Source organism: Catharus ustulatus, chromosome 5 (assembly GCF_009819885.2).
Source record: "Catharus ustulatus isolate bCatUst1 chromosome 5, bCatUst1.pri.v2, whole genome shotgun sequence".
Lineage (NCBI taxonomy): Eukaryota > Metazoa > Chordata > Aves > Passeriformes > Turdidae > Catharus > Catharus ustulatus.
In genome coordinates this window covers 5,287,312-5,303,970 of record NC_046225.1, presented here as the reverse complement: position 1 = coordinate 5,303,970, position 16,659 = coordinate 5,287,312, and the positions used below count along the sequence as shown (strand labels likewise).

General features: G+C 42.9%; 1 protein-coding gene across 1 annotated transcript in view; it reads right to left on the bottom strand.

Annotated features, from left to right (window-relative positions):
- Positions 1 to 16,659, bottom strand: part of FAT4 (FAT atypical cadherin 4) — a 117,491-nt gene that overhangs the window by 43,396 nt on the left and 57,436 nt on the right. The window contains exons 2-6 of the mRNA XM_033060977.1: positions 15,243 to 15,374; positions 12,409 to 12,670; positions 10,467 to 10,817; positions 5,580 to 6,502; positions 4,843 to 5,017 (exon numbers count right to left, since the gene is read on the bottom strand). Coding sequence (XP_032916868.1) covers positions 4,843 to 5,017; positions 5,580 to 6,502; positions 10,467 to 10,817; positions 12,409 to 12,670; positions 15,243 to 15,374 — 1,843 coding nt within the window. The remainder of the gene's footprint in view (positions 1 to 4,842; positions 5,018 to 5,579; positions 6,503 to 10,466; positions 10,818 to 12,408; positions 12,671 to 15,242; positions 15,375 to 16,659) is intronic.

Genomic DNA, 16,659 nt, shown 5'->3' with positions numbered 1-16,659 from the left:
GCACCAAAATTTAAAAATAGCTAAATTTGTTCTAAAAATAATATTTGTTTTTTTCAGGCATCATCTTTTCACTCTGCAGACTCCATGTTAGGTAGAAATACAGTGTCTGCTACGGAAACAGGATGAGTACACATGCTTTTAAGCCTAGCCACTTAAACTTCAGACAATGCTGAGTCTTGAAACTTTCTCAACATTCCTAGAAAATACAGTTGTCCTTTTGTTGTTGGGAAATATATTGAAATGTGTTAAAAACCAACACAACTGCACTGTCATCTTTCATTTGATTTTAGGACTGAAGGGAACCAAAAGCCTAGCTCAGAAGAGAATTCCTGAGAAGGATATAACCTCTCTGCTTGGTTGCCCTCCTACATTCTTGAAGGAAAGAATGCATAAGTCGGGGACCAACATTTTCTAAAGAAAAAACATATGGTTGTTTTTCATCCAGGCCAGGGATGTATACAAAGAGCAGCTAACTAAATATAATAACCAGTTCCCTGATTCATTTCTTTCAGGACTATTTATCTAAATCAGTAAATAGATTATTTAAGAAAATAAAATAAAAAAACCCCAAAACACAGGAACACAGCTTCTAATTAGAAACATCACCATTTGATTTTGGTTTTTTGTGGCAGCGTGCCATTCTGACCAACCCAATCAAGAGATGGTGGCTGCAGTTTATTTAAACAGTAGTCCTGGGCAGTGAGCAGGTTTCCAGATGTGCTACTTCACATCCCTGCAATCAATAAATAAAAGGAGGAGGACTGATGGAATGCTAACATTTGTCCAGAAAATTGCTCAAAGAGTTAAAGAGGGGATGATAAAAGCAGCTGCACCAGTTCTTGTCATGCTGCCAGAGTTGAATGTTTACCTAGTGCCGCATCCCCACCAGATGGGGTGAAAAAAAAAATGTAGAAAGTCTCTTTTCCCCACCATTTTGCCATGAAGAAAGGTATAGCAAAGCAGAACAGATTTATGTGGTAGAAGCAGACCCATGAAGACACATTCAAATAGTTGTGTGTAGGTTTCTTGGCGTTTATGTTAGCAGACATTCTGGGGCAGCATCTGCAATCCAAACACTATCCTGTTATTCCACAGTCCATCACTTTGCCTGTCGCTGTATTTATAATTCATGCACTCTGCTCTCACAGCCTGTGCTGCAAGAGGGTCTCTAAATTGGGATGGTTAAGCTTTGGGGTTGAATTATGCTTTATTTCTCGAGCAGAGCCACAGGTGTACAGCTCAGGAAGATGCTGAATGCTCCCAGTGATGGATGCTTTGTGTGTCCTCATAAATCCCCCCTGCCTGGAGTGGCAGCCTAGGATCCAAGAGCCAGCCGCAGCGAGAGCACGGTGGAAGTGCAGAAGTGAGGGAAGAGTGATGATAAACCAAGGTAGGAATCAAAACCCCTGGTGCAGCCTGCCTTTGGAAACTGGGCACGAGGCAGGCTGCACGGCCACAAATCACTGAGCCCAGCGCCGGGAGTCGCTCTGTCCGTGTTCTCCCTGGTCGGGAAGACTCTCCACCAACCCTCCATCCACCCAGAGGACTGGGAGGAGGATTAGCAGCCAAGGCCAAGGAAGAGTTGGGCCAGAGCCAGGACAGTGCATATATCAGGACTGACTTCTCTGGGCCTGAGGGGAGCTCTTGCTTGGGAAAGCATTTCTCCAACAACCGCCCGGATTTCCACCGCTGGCGCGCATGGTCCCGCCAGCAGTCCCCACCTGACCTGTCCCCAGTGCTTAGGAGAAACTCAGCTCTTCAGCACTCCCAAGCCTTCTCACATGCCCTGAGAATGTGGGAGAGCACGCCTGTGTGCAGTGGAAGAGTGCAGAGATCCCTGAGGGCACAGGCACTGCATCCTTCGCAGCCCCGCTGGCTCCGCATTTTACCACGTCCTAATCCTTCCCCTGCTGTTACACTCAGCCTACCTGCTGCCAAAAAGTGCTGTAAATCTATAAAGGTGCACTGGATGGACACCTCGAGACTGAAATAATGAAAAATTACAAGTCATCCTTCTTCCAGCAACTTCCCTTACACAGGCTAAGGTAACACAGCAAGAATCCACAGTCACAACTTGATGAAGTGAAAATAAATATAAGAAAAGCAAGAAATCCTTGATTAAGGATAAGGAGACCAGGAAGAAAGCCAAAAGTAAGTTGGGAATCCATTAGTTCTTACGTCTAACGGTGCTTCTAAGTATGTATTGTGTCTGCTTCCTGGAAAGAACAGGAAGAGTTGGCATAGACTTCTACAGGAGCAGGATATCATCTCTAAATGTTTTAAACCAGTCAGTGCAGCCTATAAAAATCGAGATGCAGACCCTAAGAAAAACGGGAAGAGGGTTGGACAGACAGAATTTTGCTCTTGATGGACTTTTCCAGAGTTAACTACATCTGGATGTGTACCATGATTTTTATCTGTTAAAAAAAAAACAAACCAAACCTTAAATCAGATGCACTATATATGGCAAGACTTTTCTTTGGGCTGCTAAAGACTACTTGAAAAACTGTTCATTACAGCTCATAAAAGCCAACCTCAAAGTGCAAAGGATAATACCTTTTCCTCTATTCATTTTCAAACATAATGTGGATGTGGACAATTTCAGACAAGTCTGCTTTTTTCAGCACTTGGGGAGGCACAGCTTCCTACCTGTTCTGCATGAAGAAAGAATTATCAAACAAACACAAACTAAAAGACTCAAAAGAAATGGCAATGTTAGGCAAAGAGCTGGACATGCCTGTGAGAGTTTCTTGTATAAACATTTAGCAGCTGCTCAAGAACATAAATACTCCAAATACTTTTATTGTCCGTTTCAAGATTGTGTCATTCCCATCTTTTTTTGCTAGTGTGGCAGGAAATACATCATTTAATGAAGCAAGCACTGACCAGCAGTGTGGTACCACCTGGATATCTACTATGCCTATGGTTCCTATCCCACTTCCATGAAATCAAGTTAGGTTTTGCCACGGGCTTCTACTGAAGATTTCTACTTTCCTGTGATGTTTTAGATAAACCATGACTAGCATAGTTTTCAATGTACTGTTTGCTGCTATGAATTCAGAACAAGTCTCGAGTGCAACCAGAGGATGATAGCTAATGTTATTCAGCATCCTGGTTGAAAACTATCCCAAATCACACCAGCTGTGGATTAGTCAGGTTGTAAACTGGAGCACAGTAGAGCAGTTACATTTAGCTTAAAGTTACTACTCAACAGCTGCTTCTGAACACACTTGCTAGCACATTCTGACACTGGCAGGAGGGCATGGGAACTTGTGAGTTAGCTTTACAAGAACATAGCAAATTTAAAAAGGAAGTTTCAAACAGTGTTTAATCAGTGTGATACCTACATGTTTAAACACAGGAACTCATAAAACATGCTGCTGTTCTTGTCAGCCACTTATGGCAAAGGTCCCATGCACACTTCATGTATTAATGTCTCCCTGGATTACCTGAAACTCAGAGATCTCCCAACACAAGTAAATATTTTCATTTGGGACTGCTGGATTTAACTGTTGCTTAAATCTCCTGGATTTTGTGGGGTTTTTAGGAACCAGAGTCCAGGTAAAGCCTGTGCTCTGGTCAGACTCTTGGCTTATACACAGTGTTAGGCATGGGGTACAGCTGAGTTCTGCTCCCATCACTCTTCCAAGAAGAACAATAATTTCTGGCTGCATCACACAGCTTTTATCAGTTCAGTCTTTGGATGTTTTGTTCTGCCCAGCCTTCACTGACTTCTGCCAGCTTGGGCTGAGAGACCAAAGAGACATTGAGACAAATCCAGCTTGGCTTCTGAAGGAACACAAGGATGCTCAAACCCAAGCGAGTCCAAGTCACAAGTGAGCAGTTTGAGGCTACAGAGTAACACCAAACCAGTGTAAAACCATAAAGCACACCATTATCTCCAGCCAAAGTACAAGACAAATGACACCTCAGGCCTTAAAATTGTGTTTTCCAGCTTCAGCTGCGCTCAGACTGTGGAATACCTGAGCACTGCTGCAATAGGAAAATATAAAATATAAGCCATAGCTGTTGTCACTGGCACAAGATACTGCACACAGCATGGCAGAAAACAAAACTGTATTCACTTGTCAACAAGTCAGCTTTGGTTCTATTTTTACTGCTAGAAAGCAGGAACAAGTTCTGCAGTAAATTAAATCCATCAAACCATGGGAGAGCAGAGATCAGTCCAAAGTATGATGCAGGATGTCTTTGTTAATAAAACTGACACCAAAATCTGAAACCAAAATTTTGGGCTTGGACACCTCAAGTGAAAGTGTAATTAATCTTCATAACAAGACTTCACGTCCTGTTTTAAATGAAAGAACTTGGAATACATTTGGTATTGTGGAGCAAACATATGACTGGATGCTGAGCAAAGCAGAATATTAAAATATTGAGATGCAAATTCTTATTTCTTTTCAGGGCTAAGATTTCAGTAAGATAAACTGGGCACTCCATAGCTGGCCACTGATGCGACTTCTGCACATTTGTGATGCCAACATTATACAGGGTTTCACTGCTGTTTAAATTGATTTTTTGTAGTCATGAATGAAGTTCTTACAACTTAAGTAGGACCACTTATTATTGCAGGGCAAAAATCCACCTCCCTAAATCTGTACCAACAGCAGACAACAGGACACAGGAAAAGAGTCCTGATTTCGAGAAACCAAATTCCCTTTGACATCAGGTAAGCCCAGCTCCAGAGATTTCCATCCAACATGACTACCCAATCTCCATCCACTAAATTTTCAGATCACCATGGGAACACTGATTTTCTGCCTGGAATATGATATTTCTCACACACCCTCAGCAGAAGGGATGCTCTCTCTGCTGCTGCCTCACCTGCATCAGCAGCTGTGACCAGTAGCAGGTACTGCTCCTTGGCCTCCCGGTCCAGGCTCCGCACCAGGCGCAGCTCCCCGCTGTCCGAGAGGGTGAAGGCTCCCTCCTCATTGCCAGCCACCAGCACGTAGCTCAGCTTGCTGTTCAGCCCTTGGTCATCGTCCCTTGCCACGACCTGCACCAGCAATGCAAACAGAACAGACATCAAACACTGTAAAAATCGTACTGGGATACAGGAAGAGCGCTCTGTGATAATAATCCAAATTAACAGGCTGAATTAATGCAAATGCTACAAGTATAAGTCAGCTGTGATTGAAAAAAAAAAATGACCTGGTACAGACTAAGCTCCATATGAGAGCAAGCACTGCATGTCCTGCTGTTGGAATCCATGTAGTTCTCTCTCAGTATTTGGCACACAGCCTCATGCCATGTAGGCAACAACCAGATTGAGAGATTTGCTGAGTGGAAGTTGAAAATTGAGATGAGAGGATAGAGCACACTCCTAAAGTCCCAGTGGAGGTGTGAGGACAGGCAGGGAAAACACAAACAGAACTCCAAAGCATAATATTAACTTAACAAAGGAAAACAAGCCAACAAAGACTAAATTCAATTAAAGCCAAGAAGCATCTTTTCCACTGTTTTGCCTCTTTTTAATTCTGGAGTAAAGACACTGTGCATTAATACCACATAGGCACGCTGCCAATTGTGAGAGTATATTTACTGCTGGATGTACCCACCTGAAGAATAACTTTTGGGAGTGTCTCCAAATTCTCGGGGACGTTCACAGAGTATGGGGAAAGCTCAAATGTGGGAACGAAGTCGTTAACATCCTTCAGAACAATGCTGACGGTCGTGGTGTCCGTCCTGGGGCTGCTCCCGCGGTCAGAGGACTGCACAGTCAGTGTGTAGGAGGGCTGCTTCTCCCTGTCCAAAGGCTTGGCCACAGTTATCACCCCCGTCACGGAATCGATCCGGAACTCGCTGCCGGCATCCCCGCCCACGATGGCGTAGCGGACCTGCCCGTTTGTCCCTTCATCTCCATCCGTGGCCAACACCTGGATCAAATCCGTCCCTGTCAGCGTGTCTTCGGCCACCTCCACTTTGTACAGCTTTTGGGCAAAGAGCGGGTTGTTGTCGTTGATGTCCAGGACTACGACCACCACGTCCGTAGAGGAAGAAAGGGACGGCTGGCCCTTGTCTGTGGCTACCACGGTCAGGGTGTAGTTGGCCACGGCTTCCCTGTCGAGCTCCCCGGTGAGCCTGACCTCGCCGTCGATGGTGCCGATGCTGAACTTGTTTCCCGGCGGGCGGAGCAGGCTGTACTCGATGTAGCTGTTGGGCCCGCTGTCGGGGTCGGTGGCCTGAGCCTTGAACACCACCGTGTCGATGGGCGTGCTCTCGGGCACGTAGGTCAGCCGCGGCGAGATGAAGCTCGGCGGGCTGTCGTTCACGTCCAGCAGGATGATGGACACCTGGGCCGTGCTGGTGAACCTGGAGGCGGGCAGCGGGGCCATGTCGTGCACCTGCACCACGAGGCTGTAGAAGGACTGGCTCTCGCGGTCCAGGGGCTGCCGGGTGCTCAGCACCCCGCGGCCGTCGATGCCGAACTGCCCCGCGCTGTCCCCGGACGCGATGCTGAAGGACAGCTGAGAGTTGGGGCCTGCGTGGGGAGGGACAGAACAGGTACATAACATGACTACATCCCACCAATCTATCAACATTCTGGCTACGTTTCCATGGAAAATTTTTCCTTCATTTTCCTACAGAAATGAGGACTGTACAACCACGCTGAGTATTCAGCCTCCTCAGCACCGTTTTAGAATCTATCTGCTAATTTCAGCCAAGTTTCACAGTGGAGTAGAAGCCTTTGAAATTATTCTTTTCTGACAAGATACTACTCATGAAAGAGAGAGGGAGGATGTTAATTGGAGAGGCCACAGAGGGAATGACTGGCAGGGTTCATCTCTGCATTCATTCAGCACGAGCTGCACGGTGGCACTACAAGTAATTTTTCCCCATCTATGAGGGTTAGGGATAAAGGATTTGAAGGGTTTTCCTTCAGAAACCAAGACTCAGTAGTTCTGCAGCTCACTTAACATCTGGTTTCCTCCATTCTTCCCAGTTCAACTAAGCAACATTATTATTAATGCAATTATTTCATGAATTTTTCCACTCAATTAAAAAAAGCCACAAGCAGAAACTCCCAAGCCTAGCTGGAGCAAGCCAAGAGTGAATACTGGGGAAAGGTATGCTTCCCATATATGGCATGGTATTCCAAAATATCAGATGAACAGCCCTCACTCATCTCATGATCAAAACATAACTAGCAATTATGGTCAGGGGAGAGATTTATCATTCTGGAAAGGGAAATGCATCCTGAACCTGAGCAGGGCTGTGAAATATCCTCACATACTCCTTGTGGGAAACAGTGTGTGCTCCTGCTTCGATTCCACAGTTCACTCTAAACAACTAATTACTGGGAACATCCAAATGTGAAAAAAAGCTTTGTCTCCTCCTTCTATCTTATACCTGTTTTCATTGATTTCAAAAATTGTTCTTGCTTTGCATATTTAAAACTGTGTTTAAGATTAGTGAATTAACCATTAGCTACTAATTTACCCCTCAAATTAGCTTGGTCATGCAAAGAAGGTTGACCACTTCACTGAATGCTGCGCATTTTGTCATTTTTACTCAGAAGCTCTTTTCTCTCCGAGTGAATTGCTTTGATAATAAAATTATCCCTACATTAGATTTATTAATCTCAGTTGTTCATTATGCTCAGACTTAAGAAATCTAGTCTGATGTGTCTTTCCCCCAGTGGCTACTGTAATTGGCATCTTTCCCTCTCTCTTTTCCCTCCTGTAGGAGTTAAATTATAAAACCAATAGAACCAAACATGAAAGACAAAATATTTGAATGCAATGAAAGAAATTAATAAATTTATCTGCCAGATATTAGTGTTTCTGCATTACTTTGATCAAGTGAAGGACGGTGAAAGTTTAATGCTTCTCTGCTTTTAGTTCAGTTGTGTTTTCAAATGACAAATTATATGGATGAAAGTTTTGATTTCAATAAAGTACTTTCTGGCAATTCAAGATTTTTGGAGATGGGTAGGATTTGGGTCCTGCAAAAGAAAATGACTTAAAAATAATCTATTTCCTCCCTCCCCCTGCCTCCAGTGTTTTCTATGGTGTTTATTCCTAAGAAAAACTTAGTTTGTTGTTCCTTATCTCGCCTCCACGAACCTTTAATTCTTTGTCCTGTATTTTCATAGTTTTCCATGCTACTAATGCTTATACAAATTAAACTATGAAACAGAAGAGTTGCCTAAATATCAGTGGAGCCAGGAAGGGCACTTAATGCACTATTCTCTTTTTTAAACACAGCATGCCAAGCTGGCATTGTGCACCACATCCATCCCCCCTTCCAAGGTTTGGAGTTGGGCTTTTAGGTTTATTTAATCTGAGGGTTCATCTGATAAAACACTGAAAGGACAGACACTGAGTCACCAATTTCATGATAACACTCTTCTAAAGGATTTTGTTTCTATTTTTATTTATTTACTAATAAGACTAAAAAAAAACAACCAAAGTACTTCCCCCCTGCCACTGTAGAGTTTAGCTGGGAAATTACACCAACTTTGCCTGGAGGAATACCTAACCAAAATTTTAACAAACTGACCAACATGCATGTGCTTTCCTCTTGAGATTTTTCCTGTTAATTCTTTGTTGAAAAAATAAAATCTGAATTTCAAAATGAATGTGTTTAAGGTAACTGAGTTCTTCAGTATATATTATTATATTACTTTATTACTAAATATCCAAGAGCTGTAGCTGACATTTGCTATGGACCTGTATATGAAACAGTCTAAGCTGAGATAAACAGCTGCTGTTTCCCAAGGGGTGTGCTGAACAAGAAAATGAAAATTGGAGCAGTTTCACTATCACCATGTTTCTGTCTTTTATCAGTGTTTATCCTAAAACAACAGCCATACCTCATTATAAAACAATGTCTTTCCAGAGCTCTTTCAAACTATAGGATCATGTAACATAAATAATCAACGAAATTGTATTTGTATTGAGTGCATTATCTGTGAGCACATGGAGAAGAGCATAATACTAGCACTAGCTATTTCTGTGCTCCAGATAAATATAAGACAACACGAGATAATAAGTTTGGGCTTGAAACAGAAACAACAATAGATCATAACATTTGCTTAAGTTACAGTCCTATGGGAGAACTCAACCTGGCATGCTCTTGGAATGATATTTCTGCCCTATTAATTTTAAATCCAGCCTGCTAGAAAAGCAAGCGTGCCAGAAAATATAAAAGGCAAGATATCTGACTTCTCGTTGCGTTGCTCCTCAAATACTCATTTGCCTCCCTGATAACTGAGCATGTGATGAATGTGAATTGATATGTCAGTGCTGTGATACAGTTCCCAACCACTGTGCACAAACTGATGTATGAGGTGCAAGAGAAAAGGAAAACAGACTCACAATGGCAAAGTGAAATTAACTTCCAAAAGAATTTGAAACCAAGTGCTGTAGTCCTGACAGGAAAATAAGAAATAGAAAAGGAGATAGACACAAATCCATTTATCTGCAAGTCTGGAGGAACAATCCCTTCCCCAGGTATGCATGATACAAGCACAAGCTCCTCCTCCAATTTATGTTTAGTTTGCACAAAATAAAAGCTTTAACAAGTGTGGTGAAAGTGAGATTCATGCAAGATCAGCCAGTATCACAGAGTTATGACTTCTGATTTGTTGGTCTGTCTTATGGAATGTCTTCTCCCTTCCTCAGTTTGATCTCAAAACCAGTTACACAATTTTAACCATGGAAAGTTCCATCCATCAGCGCAAAATTTATCTCCCCACAAAAATGTCAGAGTCCAACAACTCTGCATTCCCTGAGGAAAAACTGCTTTACTGAGCAATCTTGATAGGTTCAGTCAATTTAGGTGCACAGAGGGATTCCCCAAAGCATGTAGGTGCTTTGTCCTGGAAGCACATTTCAGTGTGACACACTGCCATGGGCTCTGCTGAGCCCCTGTCAAGCTGGGAGGAGACAAGGTTGCTCAACGTGTCACAAAAATAACCTTCACCTGTAAAGTCACTGCGAGTGCTATGAAGAGTTTTGCACTATGTCACACTGAGTAGTGTCTGTGGACACTTCAGAAAATCCAGTACATGATGGAATGTTGTTTATGTATTTCATGGTCATATTCTGTAATTATTCTTGCTTGGGCACAAACTGTATGGCAAAATGGTTAAGCAAGCTATAAAAACTGTACCTTTTATAGTCAACACATTAGCACCCTCTAGATACCATAAATAATCCCAATATTAAAGCTTATTTCAATGGGAAATTTTCCTAAGATCTCTTTTCAATACATTTTTTAACCTCTACTATCAACACCTTGTAGGTGCCCACTGCCTTCATGTTAGACTTAGAAGTTATGGCACATTTAAATGACTGCAGATAACATCTAATATAAACATAACCCTCTTCAGAATTTATAATAAACTTTCAGAAAAAACAGCTTGGCAGATTGGGGTGCAATTTAAAAGGGAATTGAAGCACATGAGAATGCGAGGCCCCCAAAAGCGAGGGCGCTCCTACCGTGGTCGGCGTCGGTGACGCTCAGGTTGAGGATGGCGGATCCCGGGGGCAGGTTCTCCATCAGGGACGCGCTGTAGGAGGTCGAGCCGAACACGGGCGCGTTGTCGTTGACGTCCAGGATGTTGAAGTACACCCTGATGGCCGTGGCCTGGCCCCCGCCGTCCTCAGCACGCACGGTCAGGATGTAATACTGCTGAGCTTCGTAGTCCAGCGCGCGCGTCAGGTTGAAGACGCCGGTGACGGGGTTGAGGAAGAAGATTCCCTCTTCGTCATCCTCGCTGATGGTGTACGTGATCTCCCCGTTGACGCCCGAGTCGTCGTCGGTGGCGAGGATGGCTGCCACCAGGGACCCTGCGTGGCACAGCAGCACAGCGCCGTCATCCGAGGGAAACTCAAACCTCAACACTCTCTGAGTAACTATTCCTACTTTTCCAAAGCTGAAAGGGACATCACAGTCTTGCTTTTATTCAACCACCCTAAGAAATGGCCAGGAATGTTTTTTATCTTCATGCAGATCAGATATCAACAGGGGCAAAAATACCTTTTCTCCTGCGAGGTATTGTCTTCCTATGACTCAAAGGACCCTCCCTCTGCCGCAGACAATCACAAGTTCTGGAACCTTCTAGATATTTCTTTCCAAATGCAGAAACCAAAATGTGAGTACAAACCGCATATCCCAGCTCTGCTTTTTGAAACAGTGCCTTTGCAGGGTAACTGTGGTTAGAAAACTGGAAACCTTATAGGGGTCTGTTCTCTGCTGCTTTCTGAAATTCAACGCCCTGTGAATCTGCGCCAGTGTTTTCATTTCTGCATAGCTGCCCTCGCATGACTGACCTATCTGACTGCAGTTTGGAAATCAAGTGTCACTTTTTAGTATTTTGAACACTAATTATAATTAAGATCAGCTCATTTCCAAGAAAATAAATCATTAGGTTTCCTTTCCCTGGAACTAGATGAACTACGTGCAGCACAGTTAACTACTTTCAAGCCATGTGATAATGAAAACTGCTTATACCATCAGAACAAAGAAGGGTGCTCTAACCCCCTTTAATCCAGCTGGATATGCTGGCATCTTTCACACCCATTTGATTATAAGCTTTAACATTTCTTCAGCTGCAGGGGGAACAGGGATTAGTCTCTGGGATGAAAAGTAGAACCTTGAAGGGGAAACCTCATGGTCCTTCCCCTCTGGGTGAGCCTGCCAGTTGCTCCCAGACTGCTGGAGAGCAGAGCAGAAGATGCAGGACCTTAATACAAAACCAGCCCATTTGTTCCTTCAGCATCCATCACTGCTGAGCTGGGTATAAAGCACTAATGCACACCACATAAACGAATAACGAGAGAAGTCTCATTTTAATGTGGAGGGAATTAGGCTTGCCTTTTCCAGGGTTATTCCTGCTGAAACAGACCGAGACTCAAGGCTCTGAGAGAAAAGAGCATGGCTGGGGATCAGCAACCAAAGCACTCTGTGCTTACAGACATCTCAATTACTTCCAGATCAGATTCCTGAGGCACAGCAGTCCTTTAATGAAAAACACCATCAAATTTTGGGACAGGAACTGAGGGGCAGAGTCCAACAGTTGGAGGCACAGGGATAACTAGTTCTCCCAAAGTGAGACTCCCATGCTTATGAAAACCCTAATAAAAGCTATCACCACCTCATTTGCATCTCATTGATTTATTTATGTTTTAGAATAAGCTTCTAAGATGCTACTGGTAGATACTGCTTTTGTACAGGCAACCTGTATAAAACCTTGGGAGTAATATTCATTTCTCACCTGGAGACATGTCATGGAGCACAGTACTTGAAAACTTCTTTTGATCTAAACACTTTGTAGTTTACAACCCCCCTTTTAAGCATCAAAACACTCTTGCATATGAAACCAGAAAAACGAAGAACTCAACCACTCGAGACGCCAGCGCATTCCCACGTCCCGTTTACCTGGAGTGGCATCCTCTGGGATGTCAAAGGAGTAGACAGGTTTGGAGAACCTGGGGATGTGGTCGTTGACGTCGCTGACGGTGATGTTTATCCTCATGTCCGAGGACTGCAGGCCATCGTCGGCGCGCACCAGCAGCGAGTACTTGGAGCGGCGCTCGCGGTCCAGGCGCCTGGTGGCTATCAGCTCCCCCGACTCGGGGTCAATGTGGAAGCTGTCATCTGCACCACTGATAATGGTGTATGTCACCAGGGCATTGGCTCCCTAAGGCACAACAGCAGCGGTCAGGTTGTGTTATTTGCCAGGAAAACCACATCATAACTTGCAGTAAGGCAAGGATCGTTCCGGTAACTGCGCTTGGAGATTGTTTTACAGAATGGTTTCCTTTAATAAACAGCTTTGCTGCCCAGTCCCACAGTAAAGACACATACACATTCTGTTTTTTGAGATGTGAGAGATTACCCAGATACTTTGTGCTCCACTCTTCATAAAAGGATTTCATCCCATCAATACCAAAAAGCTGTGCTCCCTGTTCTAGTTTCAAACCAGCATCACCGAGCAGTGTGACACATCTTAGTAAGGATCAATGTTTATTCCTGTTTTATCTTTGAAGGTTAAATTAAATCCCTGCCAGTGGGATCAGCTCTGCCTTTCTTGCTCTCTGGAGATGGGATGGAGGGAGCAGGAGAAGGAGGGAGGGAGGGAGACATGGAAGCAGGGGGATCTGGGCAGCACTTCCAGCCACAGCTCATGGTCAGGAGAAACTCATGGAGGCTGTGCTTGCAGCAGCCCCTCAAAGGTCAGTTTCTGCATGGAAATATATTCACCCATGTAGATAAAAAACCCCAAAGTGACAAATCACACATCATTAAACTCACAGTTCTGATTTCTTGGGCTGTGCTGCAAGTCAAAAGCATTTGCTTTTGGGTCAAAAATTTTCATTTATTCTTGGGGGCGGGAAAAAGCATTCATGTGGACTTTGAGCATTTTGGTTGAAAGCAAAATTAAGGAAAAGTAACATTATGTAGAATAATGTCATGTGTTTCTTTTTCCAAGGCAGGCTTAAGGACACTGAAGGTTTGGTAGCCTCTAACAACAGATACAGTACCTAAACCCTGTGCACTGATGGTGCCTGGGTTTGACAGCTGAAACCTGCTGCTGACATGCCAGTGGCACTTCTGCAATGAACAGCAGATCAAAGAGATCTGGCAGAAAGAAATTCTAAGGCTGATTCAAATATTCCTGCCTAAAAAAGCAAATTAAGAGAGATAAACACCTGCTTGTATTTGTGAGAGGACAGACAAGCATTAGTTTCACGACCTTACCAGAGTGCATCGTGCCAAACTTTCTCTCTGGGGTGTTGTTTCAAAGAGTCAGAGCTGATAAAAGGAAATTTAGAAAGAAAACAAGCTTCTGCAGGTGCCCAGCCCTGCAGAGCTGTGTGCAGGGTTCATCTGTGTGCTCAGGTGTGCCTGGGGAATGTCACACGCTTTCCTCCAATTGTGTGGCTGGAGAATTTACAGAGGTGATCACATTCTCCACCCTGTGTTTGACCAGCCAGAGTCCTTCTAACAGAGAGCAGCTAAAACCACAGCCACATTTGATATTGGTTTATACCTTGCCCTCAACTCCAAAAAGCAGGGGGGAATAAAAAGTCTTGACCCAAAGCTGCACATCACTAGGAAAACTCGGGCTTTTTGTAAAGAGTTTGAGTTACAAATGTTCTGGTAGGGAAATTGAAATCATCCCTTTTGATAAAAACACTGACTGATTTCTCTCCAAGGTAACAAATCACTTCCCACTGGATGGAGTGCTTCAGAATGGGCAATAGATTAAGAGCAGCTCAAGAATGTTAAAAAGAAGCCAGAGTATCACATATTGCCATAATCTTAGATATATTTGCCATACCACAGAGTGGTAGTTCAGTATTTACTGCTTCCTGAAAGAAAGACAAGCAGCTAGAATTTCTGTTAAAGAAGTGCACCTTTCCAAAATCCTGGGTTTTGTTTGTGTATCAGGCTACTACTGGAAAATAAAGGGAAAACCAAAATATTTACAGTCACAGTTGCACCATTCCCGGGGGTGTTCCCGTGGTTCCCTCTGTAGCAGCAAGATTAAGTACACCAATTAACAATCACAGGAAGACTAACCAAGCTAACACAAAAAAAGCCAGGAATAAAATTCTCTTGAGGTGAGGAGGTTGAATTGCCCTATCATTTGAAAGCAAGAACTGCTTGTTGTTGTCAAGTGGAACTCTATGTTTTAGTGATAACACAAACTTTTTGTAGGATTATACTGACCCTTTAGCTGTTTTCTTTGTGGAAAGAAACAGTTCAGCAAACAAAAATAACACGATTAACATTTTTATAGCTTAAGTTTCTAAAATAAATGGATGCATCACTAGCATGGTAGTTTCTTTGTAGCAACTTATTTGCAGCATTCTCATAGAAATGAATTTAAGAGTGCAAAACTATGTACAGAGTACAGATTTTATCATTATTTCTTTTCCCTTCTTTTTGGTAAAATAAAACTTTCTTCTGGAAAGGGATAATATTGATCTTTGATAGGTCTAGTCAAAGGGAAAGCAGGCATTATCAGAATTTTTCTTGCTCTCCAAGGCTTGTCTCAGATCAATTTTTTTGCACACTTTGGAATTGGGCTCAACTACAACATCTTGGTTTCAAAGTTAGTTTAGACCTCCACAATACACAACTTTGTGAATGACTGTCATTATTCTTAAGGCCAAGCTCAAGCAAAGAGATGAAGAAAACAGGCAAAAACATGTCCAGAATAGCACTTTTAATACCAACATTCAAAACTGAAATCATGCTCCTACCTCATCAGCATCCATGGCTGTCAGCTGCAGTATTTTAGATCCATCCCCTATGTTCTCCTCCACAGTCAGGTCGAGCATGTCTGTGGGGAATACTGGTGGGTTGTCATTGATATCCTGAAGTGTTATTTCTACCTGTAAAAAGCAGGAATGGGGAAAAAAATTGAGTGAGCCCTGGACACTGATTGGACCTGAATGTTACCAATAACATAATTCTGAAAGAAATCAGGCAAATTGCTCTTAATCACATGAATTAGCACATTCCCAAATCACACCAACAATAGGAAAAGCCCGTCCGGATATTAAAATTCCACGTTGTTATAAAATACTCCCAGGAAAGCCTCTAACACAAATAAAGTTAATTTGACTTGTTGATAGCAACTGATTTTAAATGGTCCTAGTCTAGTTTATATTGGAAAAGATCCACTGATAGACTGTCATTGTAATCCTCAAAGTCAGCCCCTGGAGAATAACTGCCAAGCGCTGGGGCAGGAGATCGTTCAACCATTAAATGCTGCCTGACATAAAGATGAGGTGGTGTAAAATTCTCTCTGAAATGTTTATATATTGGCAACTCTCCGTTCCGAGAGGGGAAAAAACACCCTTGCACTTAATATATTTTATAACAAATAATCTGCTTTTCTCTCTCTCTCAAAACTCTCCTCTAATTGCAAACATAAATGGTGCTTTAGGAGCACCCACTAGCATCTACTCTCCTTGCCTATCCAAAACTCAGCAAATGTTCTTTTCACATGCCATATTTGTATGGCTTTCCAAGGAAGAATGATCGTTCCTGAAAGGTTGTTTTGTGATTTTGTCCCTCGTTTTTCATAAGCTGATGCTAATTCAAAAAGATGCAGAGCTACGTTTTCTCTTGTTGCTGGGTCTGGAATGTAATGTTCCAAAATAGAAAAAGAAGACACAGCTGTTTTATATTTATCATGGAAATAAAGGCATGGTTTTGGACCCAAATACTGAACAGTCACCAGACTCTGAAGACCCACTAAGGAGAAAATGAGTAACTGCAAGAACCATGAACAGAGAAAGGTAAAAGGCAAATGGATGACTTAAAGAAGGTACCTGGATTGACAGACAAAATGTTATTTGTGCCACAGTATCTGCTATGCCCTTATCACAAGGATTCTCCATGCACTCAGTATGGATTGGGCTGCTCTGGATATAACCAACACAGAGATTTCTGGTGATCCAAAATCCATGATTTCTACTGTTTCTAGTCCCCTGTCACAACATTTTCTTCTCTGTTCTGTTTTCATAGTGACCACCAACTGCCAAGCTGTTCTGACAGGATCACCAGGATGATCCCAAACACAGAGGAAATATTATATTAATATTAGTGCAATATTAATATAACAGTTCTATATGCTGAAAGTGGAGACAAAACAGGGTCTTTGATAGAAGG